At 40.8% G+C, this 14,661-nt stretch overlaps 2 protein-coding genes across 10 annotated transcripts in view; both read right to left on the bottom strand.

Annotated features, from left to right (window-relative positions):
* Nucleotides 1-4,345, bottom strand: part of rrbp1a (ribosome binding protein 1a) — a 17,336-nt gene extending 12,991 nt beyond the window's left edge. For 2 of the 9 annotated variants that reach the window (XM_019870432.1, XM_019870431.1), the window contains exons 1-2: nucleotides 4,119-4,345; nucleotides 9-1,379 (exon numbers count right to left, since the gene is read on the bottom strand). In XM_019870432.1, coding sequence (XP_019725991.1) covers nucleotides 9-1,361 — 1,353 coding nt within the window. In that variant the 5' untranslated portion in view covers nucleotides 1,362-1,379; nucleotides 4,119-4,345. The remainder of the gene's footprint in view (nucleotides 1-8; nucleotides 1,380-4,118) is intronic. The other 7 variants (XM_019870435.1, XM_019870439.1, XM_019870437.1 and 4 more) reach the window with 7 other exon arrangements.
* Nucleotides 4,346-7,725: 3,380 nt separating this feature from the next.
* snx5 (sorting nexin 5) lies at nucleotides 7,726-14,657 on the bottom strand. The gene is made up of 13 exons (XM_019870464.1): nucleotides 14,549-14,657; nucleotides 13,944-14,048; nucleotides 13,752-13,862; nucleotides 13,540-13,661; nucleotides 13,323-13,446; nucleotides 12,944-13,039; nucleotides 12,746-12,851; nucleotides 12,000-12,075; nucleotides 11,501-11,540; nucleotides 11,301-11,387; nucleotides 10,311-10,470; nucleotides 9,853-9,938; nucleotides 7,726-8,785 (listed from the first exon to the last, which is right to left on the bottom strand). The coding sequence occupies exons 1-13, from the start codon at nucleotides 14,582-14,584 to the stop codon at nucleotides 8,735-8,737; spliced, it is 1,200 nt and encodes a 399-aa protein (XP_019726023.1). The 5' UTR covers nucleotides 14,585-14,657; the 3' UTR covers nucleotides 7,726-8,734.
* Between the last annotated feature and the right edge of the window lie 4 nt (nucleotides 14,658-14,661).

The raw sequence follows: 14,661 nt of genomic DNA on the forward strand, positions 1-14,661 counted from the left end.
GTGTTCTTGTCCTTGGCGGACTTGTCCGTGGCGGTCTTGTCCGTGGCGGTCTTGTCCGTGGCGGTCTTGTCCTTGGCTGGGGCGGTCTTGTCCTTGACGGTCTTGTCCTTTGTGGACTTATCCGTGGCCGGGGTGGACTTGTCCTTGGCGGACTTGTCCTTGGCCTGGGCGGACTTGTCCGTGGCCTGGGCGGACTTGTCCTTGGCTGACTTGTCTGTGGCGGACTTGTCCTTAGCGGACTTGTCTGTGGCTGGGGCGGACTTGTCCTTGGCGGACTTGTCCGTGGCCGGGGCGGACTTGTCCTTGGAGGACTTGTCTGTAGCCGCGGCAGACTTGCCCTTGGCGGACTTGTCCATGGCCGGGGCAGACTTGTCCTTGGCAGACTTATCCGTGGCCGACTTGTCCTTGGCGGACTTGTCCGTGGCCGGGGCCGACTTATCCTTGGCAGACTTGTCCGTGGCCGGTGCCGACTTGTCCTTGGGCGGGGCGGACTTGTCCTTGGTGGACTTGTCCTTGGTGGACTTGTCCGTGGCTGGGGCAGACTTGTCCTTGGCGGACTTGTCCGTGGCCGGGGCGGACTTGTCCTTGGCGGACTTTGGTGAGGTTGGTGTGGACTTGGTTGAGGTAGGGGCAGGGTAATCAGAGGCCGGAGGAGATTTCGTCGAGGGTGTAGCAGACTTGGAAGTAGATTTGCTTGACGTTGAAGCAGAGGATGCCTTGGCAGGTACAGAAGTTGAGGGATTTAATTTGGTTGGGGCAGAGGCACCCGCTGATTTGGCTTTGGCAGATTCCTTGGCCTGGACTGGAGCAGAAACTGGTGAGGGTTTGCCCAGTGCAGGGGCAACTGCAAGTGGAGGCTGAGTCGAGGTTGTTTCAATCTTGGCCGATTTCTTCTTCTTTTTGTCTTTAGGTGAAGGAACAGGTGAGGACTCAGCAGGAATTTGGCTTGGTTTGACAGCTTTGGACTGTGGCTGTGCTGGTACGGAGGTTGCATTTCGCTTTGCCTCAGAGATAGATTGAGAGGCAGGAGCAGTAGCCACAATTGGTGCAGCAAGAGGTTTATGGACTTGATCAGCGTCATGTGTCTCATCTGGTTTTTTTTCAGCTTCTGGGATGACCCCATTGGGCTTTTCATCCTTCTTTTTTCCACGGTTCTTCTTGTCAGATGTTTTGTCCTTTTTCTTTTTATCTGTGCGACCTGATTGTATCTTACCTGATTCACTCCGCTGTTTTGCAAGTGCCTCTTCATAAGAGGTCTCCTTCATAGAGAAGGAAGAAACAAGAGCAATCCCAACTGCAGAGATCACCATGAATCCACCAAAAACCATTATACCAAGGGTCTGCGGGTCATAGATATCCATTGTTCAATGTTAATTCACCTAAAAAGAGAGATAGATATTTCAACGTGGATTTGTGTAATAAAATTTTAATACAGGGGGCTTCTGGTTTGGTACAAGCATAAGAGATTTCAAGGGTATGCATACGAATTTATCATTAAGTGGCACAAGGAAGCGCACTCAGGTACCGTTGTACTTACTGTGTTGTCCATTTTATTGTTTTACATTTATGACCAAGAATTGCTTTGGTTATGAATTCAGGCTACATTGCCATCTTTGGAGAAAAAAAAAAAGTTGTATACCGGGGATCGTCCTGTCAAGTTGCTCCCCGAAAAACTTCAGTCACCGTGTGGATGAGTAAGTGTAGTGAATGAAGACTGAGGCTGTTGGGACAGTTAACTCTAGGCCTGAGTCAGAACTGCTAACATCAGCTGCTAGAGCTTGCCAAAGTTGACCACGACCGCCGATTTCCTCTTGGTACTCCTCCAGGCAGGTCAAACATGCATGTGTAGTTCAATAAAGATTCTGAATTGTCCATAGGTGTTAATGTGAGCATCAGTGGTCGTCTTTCCCGACATGGTTGTCTGTAGACCAGTCGAGGCTATATAGTGCCTAAGGCAACAAAGCCAGCTTGCATACGCTCCACCTCACCCACAATCCTATTGAGTACAAATAGAAGAGAAAATGGATGGATGGATGTTTCGCGTTATTATTACTACATGCGCAAGGGGTGTTGAAATGTTACTTACAATTAACTTTACAATTAATAATGGTATGACAACAGTGACAGTTTAACCCTGGAGCAAATTCTTTTTATTTCCACTACTTCCTGAGTAAAAACTGTATTGTGCTTGACTTTTGGTTCCACTGTAATTATTTTTTTGTCTTGTATCCTTTAAAATTTGGTAAAATGGGCTGTTTGAAACAAGGAAGCAAAAACTCAAACAACAAAATCAACATATTTTCTGAAAAAAAAAAGGCAGAATGATTGGGGTGTTTAAAAAGTTGCCTGCGCTTTCTGACAGAATAATTTTCCCATGTATCCCTTCATACCTGCAATGGCCTCAAGATGTCCCTGTTCTGCATTTTCTCGAACTCTAGCCTTGAGGCAACAAAAATCAGCAAGCAGATAAAATCCAACTCAACAAATAAGTGTTCAAACAAAATTGGATTTCGGCCTTTTCTTAATAATTAATATTTATGTCACACTGGATATGAAATGTGTTAAACTTGAAATACTCGTACTTCATATTGTAATAGTTCCAAGTTTGTGACATTAAACCAGTGCTTCTCAATTATTTTCTGTTACACCGCGCCTCACAACTCTGAATAGTATAATTTTCTTTAGAATTGTTATAAGTACACACCTGCAAAACGATGTACCATTATTAACATTAAAGGAAACAAAAAAGAAAATACAGACCAACTTAAAACAAGCAATAACTGCACCAACAAGATTTTTAGTCTGTCACAGAAAAAAAAGTGTATCAATTTCCTGAAACTAAAAATAAATAAATACATGAGAGTGCCACTGCCACCTTCTGCAGTGGATATGCTATTACGTATTATTCTAGTATGGCTAGCATGTTCTGTGGGATCACACAAGCCCCCACTGGCATCGCATCATGCCCCCCCCCACCTCCCAAAGGGGGCCGCCCCACTAGTTCAGAAGAACTGCATTAAACTGAAAATTATGTCTTAAATTCTATTACAAATATGGACTTACATTTTTGTAACACATGGATCCGTTTTGTATTTGTAAGATTTCAATAAAATCAAGACTATACTATGGGCTCACGGAGTCCAAAGGCTCTTTTCGTGTCAGGGTTTAAAAACTGGCAAAGAAGGAAGAGTTTATACAAGCTCTCAGAATGTCACGTCACACATCAGGACATCTGTGCTCACACTCTTCTGATGACAGTACCTTTAAGAGTCGCCTTTTGCTGCAGATTTACACTAATTTGAAGCGAGACCCCAATGTCAAAATCCCACAGAAATGCATTATATAGATTAAGTACATTCACTCTTGGATTTAACGATTACACAACAGAAAGATTAGACATAACGCGCATTCTGATAGTTAATTTGCTGTATGAAGCGAAAAATAGGCTCAATGCAAAAGAGTTAACTTTACAACTCACAGGTAACAGCGTCTACGCGTGTCGAGTAAAGTCAATACGTGTACATAGCACAGCAGCCGACAATTTCACACAGGCTCGTGGATGTGCGCGCGCACATGCACGCGCGCACGCACGCACATACACACAGTTGTTGACGTATTGCTACCAAATGATACTTTTATTGTATTTTTAAAAGCATCTCACCCATTTACAACTTTCACCAAACTTCAGCATATTCATTTGATGTAGGCGAATTCATAAACGACTGTACTGCCTCGGCTAATACTGTACTACAATACTAGGAGACATTAAAAACAAACTCCAGCTGTCAAACGGGCATACAAGCAAATGTGATGTGCAATTGGGAAAATATTCAGGCGTTGTATACATTTAATCGTTAATTTTCACTGTAGCATCTTAGCTAACAGTGGGAATCAATGAACTTGGCTTGCGACGTGAACTTTTTAGAATGACGTGTCAAGAGAACTGCAGCCAAAACGTTATTTTAACATGGGCAAACGAAACGCAAATTAGGCGCAATAACTTCAATAAAGTTTATGTACACAAGTAGGCAGATTTTGTCTTAGCAGGAGGTAGCTTGCCAAGCTAGTTCTCTCGCTGGCTTTATGAATCTGAAAAATCCTATTCCCACACTACTTACCTCGCTATTGATGAGAATGTGTCTGCTTGGCTGAAAGAAAAATTGAGGGATTGCCGTGAGTTTTCAATCGGGGACCTAACAATTGCAGTGTGCAGTTCCTCTGTATTTGCAGCGGTCTAGCTAAATTGCTTTTTGCCTGATATCTTCCTCCTAACTCCGCCGGGCAATCGCTGGACTACTGTGAAGTCGTGGCACTTCTAGCTGGCTAGACGTGCTGGCCCCATGCCCCAGATAGCTTGCGTTAATCCAGGAAAACTGTGATTGGCTAGAATGCCTTCATACAGGAAATGGGAAAGCTGGGAGTTGTAGTTTTTAGATGACTTGCCATATGAATAAACTCACAGTTCAGTGGAGTTTTTTTCTCTTTCAAACAAAGGGCAGTTGTTTAAAATATTATTTTTAGTATTTGCACAAATTAAATGTTTGGGTAATCTAAATATTTGTACCCATACTTTTTTTTAATTAAAGTATCGTGTCCTGTAATTTAAAGCAATACATTTTATCATTTACACTGGGAAAGCTACTTCTATGACTAGTAACTTTTTTTAGAAATAATTACGCAGAAGATCTCCGCTCAAACACAGAATACAATGTCGTCTTTGTGTAAATCTGTCATTAAAGAGGCATAATCCAGAGAATTAATGATACATCAGCACATGTCATTTAAACCCTTTGGAGATCTGATTTGGTAGCTTCAAATGTACCCGTAGGAGATCCCTGCTTTGCTACTGTCGACAAATATAAATAATCAATTATGTCATTATAAGTGCAAAATCAATTGTTTTTGCTCCCACTTTCATGAAGTGTACACAAAACTCAAACACTGTTTATACATACACTAAAGCATTTCTCTTAATATTGTTCACTAATCTTGTGTTGAAGAGCATTTCGTTGATGAGATAATGCATCCACCCCAGCAGGAGCATTGCACAGGTGTGCCTTAGGCTGCCCACAAAAAAAAAGGCCACACAAAATTGTGCTATTTTGCCACACAGCACAATGCCACATATGTCGCAGGTTTTTAGTCAACATGCACTTGCATGCTGACTGCAGCAATGTCAGGACTGTTGCCTGGAAATTGAAGGTTTATTTCACTGCTAAAGGCATTTCATGGAATTTGCCTATACATCTAACCAGCCACACAACCGTAGACCACTTGTAATTACACCATCCCAGCAACTTCACCTCGAAGGCTGTGTGCTGTGATCAAACCACCTGGACAGCTGCTGCAACATTTGACAAAAGATGGTGTGGGCACACAGGTGTATTTTATTGATGACATTTTAAATGCACAGAGATACTGTGATGAGATTCATCCACAACCGTTATGTTGCAGCACAGTAATGCACACCTCTGTCTTGCGAGGTTCTGTACACAATTCCTTGAAATCAAAAACATCCACTTTCTTCCATGGCAGCATATTGACCGGAAATGTCACCTCATGAGCATATTAGGGATTGGCGTATTGGACAGCATGTTTCAGTTCCTGCAAGTATTCAGCATCTTCACACAGCCATTGAATAGCAGTGGAGCACCATTCCACAGATTCACCAAATCAACAACCTGGTCATCTCTTGGCAAAGGGAATGTGTTGCAGTGGTGAGGCAAATGGTGGTCACACCGGATACTGACCGGTTTTCTGACCTTTCTAGATGCCCCAGTAGATTAGAACTGCACATTTTAGAGAGGCCTTTTTGTGTGGATATCCTGAGGCACTCTTGTGCAACAATGCTGTCAATATCAGCATTGTGATAGGCCGCGCCTGTGAGATTACCTCAGCGAAGGAGAAATGCTCACTGACATGGATTAAGACAAATTTCTCAACAATGTTTGAGAGAAATTGGGGTTTTCTGTACTTTGAAAAAGTCTTCGATTTGTGAGCGCCGTACATGCCAAATAGTAGCATAAACAAAAGTGTTGACATTGTATTTTGTTCAGTGTAAATTCACAACCTGCGTCCTTCAAATACTTGAGTTTTGAATTTTGTTTTAAGATTGCGCTAGTCATGTTTCGTTTCTCATGCAGGTTGGCCTTTAATCAATCTGCTATTGAATGTCATAATGTAGAAATATAAATATTACGCAATGAGAGTAAACGTTTGCCTTGTTAACATGACAATCATTCAAAAAGTGGTTTTGTCATGTGTTGGAGGGCAAATGACAGGCTGGGCAGGGCACACTGACCTTGGGAAAGGTCAAGTATTGATTTTTGACACAAATGTATTATTTCAGGCACACATACTGGTATTTGGCACGTCAGGGACAATTATTGCACGTTGTTCAGCTCATGGGTTTGGAAAATATCTGCTTCCATACTCAAATTTCAACTGAAGTCCACCTAAAAGAGCCGTCTTGTTTGGAAAATAAGGCAATTCTGTTGTCAGCTATTTCGTATCCAATTTCCATATGACCTTACTGCATTCGAAGCTCTTGGAAGCATTTATCTGGAGGGCTGTTGGATAAGAAGCAGGTGTTTTTAGGAATACTAAGACAGTATGTTTCAACCTCTACCAACAAATTTTTATACCAAAAACATTTTTGCAGTTGATTTCACACCCATTTTGCTGTCAATGTCTCCACAACTTATCTCGATACTTTCAAGTCTGTGGTTTGATTAAAATATATTTAAAGGTTGTTGAAACGCAAGACAAGACAGGAATTTTAAAGCGACATATGCATCCCCCACAGCTATTGTAATACCGCATCTGTGACCCACTCGTTTTAGAGGCTTGCTGAACACTGCCTTCCTGGAGTGGTTTGACCAATGAGCCTCCCACTACTGTGGGGTGTGTCAGCATGCGAGTGCAGCTGCATGTGAGTGCCAACTGCACAGCACTCAAATTTTTATTTACTCGTGGGGGGAGCAGTTAGTTGGATTGCACTTGTTAATTAGTGTGCAGATCTGCTAACCTTTTTATCTTTGACATAATTGCGTTTCCGTGAAGTCCGGCCATTATGTGAAAGTGACTCGCTGTCCAGTCTAGCTGTCAATCAAAGGCAGAAGAGATGCTTGCTCACAGACATTTTCAGAAATAGGCTGTATATTCAAGGATTACTTTTGTCATGTGATTTCACACTTGGTTGAGCAGCCACTATAGAAGCCCCAAAATATTTTTTACAGGCAATTAAAAACTTAATTTTCTATACGTCCTCTTTGAACTTGCAAATATATCAACATGATTACCCGGTAACAGGAGAAAACACAAGACAGGCCCTGGTCTTTGGACCATACTCCGAAGCCATCTATTTGTTTGTTCTAATGGTAGTTGCCAAACTTATCTGTTTGCAATGTTGAGTTGTCAAAATTCCATTGGCACAACATCTGCTGTTTCAGCCAATCAGAAACTCTAGAAACCTCCAGGTCACGATGACTGCAGCAGTTGGATTCAATAGATTTATATTTCACTCATTTGAAAAGATAATTTAAGGGTTCAGTTAATGGTTCATCTTACAACAAAGTATTTCAGATGGCAGGTGCATCACCAAATGCAAAGCGATAAACTACTGTAGTTGAATAAATGCAAATCTTAACTAAGTTACGACTGGTAATGCAATGCAGTTAATTTCAATGTTATTTGATTTGTTTACAGAATTTGACATCGGACCAATCTTGGGAAAGTAGGATTTATTCAGTATTGTTACAAATGTATAAAATGCTAATATTGAGTCAGAAAAATAAAAAGGAAATCACACTGCTGGAATCAGAAATACATTCTTTTAGAAAACTATAATGCATTAATCACACCACTGTGCTTGGCGATGATTGCAAAACTTTTGTCATCTTCGTGCGTCATTTTCTTAATTGTTTTGATACCTATCAATTAGATTGGAAAGGACAGTCAGTTGGCGGTATGAAGCATGTGATGGAATAATACCTGTAGTAGAGGTAGTATGAGTGGCTTGTGCAAACAAAACTATAATGTAAACCGTGAGTCCACAATTCAAGTTTGCTCACATACGTAATTTGTCTTTGCACGGATAAATTCATGCTAATGTTCTCAAACTGTATGGGCATCTTTGATAACTGCAGTACGATGCAAATGTAATTAAGGGAAAAAAAAGGATGCTTTTTGGCTTTCGGTGCTGAGAATCATGTGGGTCTGGTATGATGTTCTAAACCAGACATTTACGCAAAAAAAAAAAAAAAAAAAAAGGCAAGAGAGTATCAGTGGGAATAGGCAATATTTCTTTTTGTATTGTAAAGTAGAATCTCATATATAGAGTCTGCAATGGTTGTCAAACTCAACTCGCTAGGGAGGTAATTTAAGAAGTCTAACGCTGAAAAGTACAAAAAAAAAAAAAAATTGTGGTTTCTATTGTGTGCATAGTTACGAAAATGAAATGTTACAAGAAAGACAAAACAAAAAGATAGACCTTAACAACAGACTCAATAATTATGGGTTAGACTTCCATATATCTTGGGGAGTATGCGCTGTGGACCGAGGAAAGATAAGAATGCTGTGCTAACAAAGGTGTTGGTTAAGAGGCACCAGATAGGTGAGTGGAAGCAAAGATGTGGCTTGAATTCTTGTCTGTGCGAGACGTAAGGGACATCAGGATTTGATTGGCTGTGACTGGTCAATTGACAGCAGGAGGTCAAGAATACTTGTAATGGTGTCAGTTGTTCTTGAGCAGCTCAATGCAACCCTGCAATAGTGCCACGTTGTTCTGTGGAAGATGCGAAAAATGGCTGTTAGTCCTTTATGTAGGATGTAAAAACACTCTTGACACTGGGTGAAATAGCCAATAGACACAAAATTATTCAACGAGAAAAGATGCTGCATCCTCTAGAAACGTATTCTTGTCTTGAAATCAAATTGAACCACACCAATGTCTCTCCTATAAAAAGTGACATAAGTGACATAAAAAGGAGAACGTAGACGGGGGACAGCGGTCATTGAACCTGGTGACAAAAGAAATACTAATACGTCTACCTTTCACTTGCCTTTGCTAGTAGGTTACAAGCTGCTCATTTGGGGTGCGAGTGAGCTGGAGCCTGATTTTGGGCAAGAGGTGCGGTGCACCCTGGACTGTTTGCCAGCCATTTGCAGGACACATTTACACACATTATCGTTCACATTCACATATGCAACTTTGGGCAATTAAAAATCTTCCCATGCATGTTGGGCTGCAAATACCGGTAACCATTATTTTAATAATCACTTCATATGTCAAGAATTTAGTTGGAGTTAGAATGAAGTGGATTAAAACAAACACTTGAATTTTCCTGTCTTTATCCAAAAAAATTATATCAAATTGGTAGAACAATCACAAAACAAATTATTATTGAGTTCCTGGTTTGGTCCAAAACATGTCAGAAAACTGGTCCCCCCCCCCCCCCCCCCACAACATAATAGCCATTCAAAAATCTGCCATTCATTTCATGTAATTTTAAGGAAAAATACGATACTGGGATATATAAATACCAAGATACCTCCCAAATGTAATCCGTATCTCACAGCACTACTTTGAATTGCTTCATACGATGCTTTATTTTGCATTTATTAACATCAACAGGCAATTCCACTGTAGTCTTCTCATTTTATAATGCTACGTTATGGGGTTGAAGGACATTACTGTACTTGTTAGTTTTCCTTGAATTCATAGTACAACTTCAGGTCTTAAACAGTGGAAAGTCACGCCAAAGAGACACAACTACTTACAAACATTTGAAGGCAATAAAACTGACAAAAGTTCCAAAGGAAGATGAACTCTCACCATCTCATATTACTCACCTTGGCATGTTTAATCTCCAATTCGGCCATCTCTACAAGATTCTTTCTAAATGCCACAACTCGCCTGCCCTTGAAACTGGTGAGCTCTGGAAGAAACACAATGTGCCCTTTGAGATATATCATACAGCAAAATCTGTGTACATTTACCGGCTACAAGATTCAACTCACCTAAACAACCGAATCAAAGACTAAACGATTCCATGAATTATCCTGATCTTTAGAGATAATGCAGAGTTCTGTCAACCTAGAAGTACTAATTTCATATACTGTGATGCCTAATAATATTGTTGTTGCTAGCTGTTTGTCATATAGAATATTTTAGTTACCTTATTTAACTTAGAGGTTCAAGGTGTACACATGTATGTAACGAATTGTATTTTTGTGTGAATTGTTCATACAAACAGGCTTTCAGCAAATCTAACTGTTTAAATTGATTCCACGAAGACGCTCAAACAAACCTTTCTTCCCAGACTCTGAGAGCTTGTCAAATTTCTGTAGACACTGCTGCTGGTGTTCCTCAGCCTGGGGGATGTCTTTACTTTTCAGTCGAGCCTTATCCAAAGCCTTGTTGGAGTTCTCATAGTCGACTAATGCACGAGCTCGTCTGTAGAGAAGGTCCTAAAAGATGTGAAAGCCACGGATGAACGGGGGGAAGAAAATATGACACATTTCGAATCTCTAATGCATTACTTGTTCAACTTTTAGCCCCCCCAAAATCATTACATGGGCTTATCGTTTGTTCTGTTCCTGTGTAGATGACTATCATGAGTCAGAATAATCCATAGTGCTTCGATAACCTACAGTAACGCCGCATTTAAGGCATAATCAAATAGCATACTTTCTGGACAAAAGACGGACATTTTTTCCACACTTTGAACCCTGCGGCTTTTAATGTGACACGATTTATTTATTCATTTTTACTAATGAATTTCAAGTCTCCAATAGATTTACCCAGTCTCATCACATCTGACCGAACGAGTCACAGTGGCCGAATAAAAGTGACAGAGTCTGCCCTAATACTGAATATTCCTCAGCCATTCGCGGGTGGAGTGCGCATGCGTGAGGGAGGGGCGGGCTGCCTGAAAGAGAAACTTGGAAGTCTTTGTGCACATTGATAGCAAAGACAAATATTTTGTGTTGATGCTTAAGGAGCATAGGGAACGAGTGCCATAAATACAGACACCTCTGCAGTTTGACCCGTCTCTGGTGGCTATTTGGTGACTGACACCCACCCTCGCTGGCAACGGGTGACAGGTGTTATCCCCGGAAGACAGCAAATCTCCCCATACCTCTCCCAAGAAAAAAGGTTCTGGGACACGACTGTATAATTACGACCATTCTGCATAATATCAATGAAGTCATATAGTCAAAACTAACAGGACTTTTACTTGGCTGCAATTTTTTTCTAGTCTACTCACTTCAACCTGTAGTTGGTGGGACTCACTCACCTTGGCTGCCTGGATATCTCGCATGTAATATCTTAGCAACTCTGTGAGCTTGAGCTCCTGATCAGATGCTACTCTTCCCTCCACTTTCTGTGGGGGAACAATGGAAAAAAAGAATTACAAACACCTTAATTAAATTAAAATATAATTTAAAATTGAACAAACATTCCCAAATACATCCACTTCTGTTGATGGATACTCACTCTGAGCTTCTCAAAGAGATCTGAGAGCTTCTCCATGTGTCTGAAAGGAAATAAAATGAACACTATAAACATGAAACGTACATGTTTAGTTCACATCTGTACACAGGCACCAACATGAAATCCATCTATCCATTTTCAACACTGCTTATCCTGAACAGAGTCACGGGTGAGTGTTGGAGCATATCACAGCTGATTTGTGGCGGAAGGCAGACTACACCCTGAACTGGTCACCAGTCATTCGAAGGGCACATATAGTGTCAAACAACCATTCACGCTCACATCCACACCGTAACTAAGAGGGAACCGTTCCCACGCAGCCTGCACACAAGTCAGATGAGTGCACCATTACACCAGCAGCAACTCCAGCATGAAATCATTTACTGTATTTTTTGGACTCCGGAGCACGTTTCCAGTTTCTTCTTCATGATAGATTGTTGGACTGGTGCGACTAATAGTCCAGAGCGACTGATATTTAGAAAAATATGAATGCAATACTCGCTTCCTATTTGCTGTTGTATCTTCAGCAGAAAGTCCATTCAGAGTGGCTGAGATCTGAATGTAATCATCAGCGATATCTGAAACCACAGAAAGAAGCAAAAACAATAAATACCAGACCCACACCATTATTTAAAAAAAAAAGACTTAGTAGGGATGCACAGATACAGTTTTCCATTCCAAGTATGAGTACATGTACTTAGATTTGAGTACTTGACAATACAATTACTGATACTTGATACAGTATTTCCATTACGTCTTGTATCGCATGTTTCACTCAAAAATAACACTGGCCATTATTGAATTTTTTTTTAAGTCCAAATGCATGTTTTTCCAGCAGTTTTGCGATACACTTCAGTTAAATGTAGCCTGTATCACAAGACATTTTAGTACTAAAACTGGGGTAGGACAACTGAAGTGATAGATGATTGCAGCATGGCTTACTCTTAACTGTTATGAAAAAATATCGAGCTGGTACTTTTTTTATGTCTATCTCTAGAATTGTCAGTTATTCAAGTGACGGCAGGGCGATCAAATGAAACACTGATTTAACCAGCCATTCGTAGTTTCACTGTACAGGTCCACGTGTACTTTGACTTGCATGTCTTCATTTTAAGATTACATAGCTTTGTGATGGCAGGATCAACCATGTAGCCTCTGGGACAGAGGTGGCTATCTGTGGATCCCTAATAATGTGACAGTGTGAGTCATGCATGCAGCGCAGGCCCTGTTCAAGTTCACATCAAATACTTTTGTGCGTGCGGGTCATCTTCTCTGCTTTGGCAGTGGAATCTTTAATCTTGCTGTAATAGTCTAGAAGGAATGTCTTCTCCTGCTCAAAAAAGTCATCAACTTCCTGTGGGTGAAATAACAGCGAGGCAAAAAGTAGTTAGGGGATTCTGACGACAAAGCTTCCATTGATTCAGGACTATGACACAAAGGCAATACCTTGATTCCTGAAATAAGGACCTCATCAGCTGACTTCACCATGTTCTTGAAGAATCCTCCAAACATCTCCTTGGCATTTTTTCTTCTGACACTGAGCTAAAATTTAAAAATGCAAACTGTAAATGCACTGAATCTTTAGAGTGGACTGATGTACACAACAAAACAAATGACAACATCTAAACTAACATATTACAGTCATTTATGTATGTCATTCTGTGAACCCAGCAATAACAGAAAATGACTTCAAAGATACTGTAACTGCTGATCACAGCAGAATGGAAGCCAAGTGTCACAACTGCGCGGATTTAAAAAAGAAAAAACTTCCCCTCTTTCCAACGGACAAACTAAGGAAAGGAAGTCAGCAATATGCAGAACTCACATCCTGGTCATACTCTAGGAAAATCTGAAAGTTTCTGTCTTTGCTTAGAATGGGATGAGAAGAGAGTCTCTGCAGAAAAACTTCATGTACTTGGACTGTTTTCTTGAACACAGCCAGGTACTCGCTGAAAATAAAGAAACAAAAACAAAGTTGCAAAGCAAACCCATTTCACCGGCCACTGGTTGTTTAACCCAGATTTAATTCATTTGACACTCACGCTTCCAGTTCCTGCTTCATTTTAGTGTATTCTTCCTTGGTCATAGTGGCTTCACCTTCTCCCAATTTGTGCATCTTTTCTCTTGGGCTTTCAAAGTCAGGCTTTGGGGGTGCGGGAGGAATCTAGGAATAATAAACAAGAGTAGGAAGATAGTATTTTAGAGGAATCTAATTCCAGCAAAATTTGTATATAGGCAGGGAGTGGTGTATTACTATTAGGCCAGCATAGTCCTCCGTCTCCACCAGAGTGTCATGTAACCAGATGAAATCTTCATGCTGCCGGGGAACAGAGATTTCTGGCTTCTGGAAAGCAGTAAGTGTAGTCTAGGAAATAATGAAATACTGGGTCAGTGATTCATGGAAACTCGCTCACTATTACAAAAGTTTCCTCAAACTAAGTTTTACCTTTGTGTGGACCGTAAACTTGACTTTGTCTCTTTCACAGAGTGCATCGGGAATGTCGATAAGTAGAGATGCATCATGATTTAAGTCAACAGACACAGAGCGCATCTAAGGAGAAAGAACAGTGCAATGTGAAACACTTTTTTCTTCTCGTGCCGTCACAGACTATGTCTCAGTAAACATTAAGATTATTATTGTCTGCCTTATAAGAAATTGTAGAGGCACCACTATGATAATAATACATTTTAATTCGAGGTATCTTTCACCCAAGGTTTGAGGTTGGGTGATGAGTCTTTGATAGGTTAAAAAAAGTAAAAGGAAAAAAATAGAAAAATAGCCTTTGACCGTTGTACGTCACTAAATGACAATGACGCCTTCATTTGTATCCGCACAATATGCACTTAAACGTCAGTCACGTTAAGTCCATTTTGTCAACAAGTCAATAAATAGCTGGTAGCCAGAGGCTAATGTTAAATGGAACCGAATAAAAGATGGCAACAGTAACCTAGCTAAACGCTCTTGGTTGGTCGTCGAACTTATTTTAGCGCTCCTCATGATTTCGCAATAACGTTTGGAAGAATGCACGCCCTATGCTTGTTTGGTCTTACCTTTTCCTTGTCCCTGTCGTCTAAAGTAGCTGTCATAATTGGACCGAAGTCGGGTGAAGAGCAGATGAGTCGGAGGAAGTGAAGAAAGGAAGCGCTATGTCTGTGTTTAAGTG

The sequence above is a fragment of the Hippocampus comes genome, unplaced genomic scaffold (genome assembly GCF_001891065.2).
Source record: "Hippocampus comes isolate QL1 unplaced genomic scaffold, H_comes_QL1_v1.1 scaffold76, whole genome shotgun sequence".
NCBI lineage: Eukaryota > Metazoa > Chordata > Actinopteri > Syngnathiformes > Syngnathidae > Hippocampus > Hippocampus comes.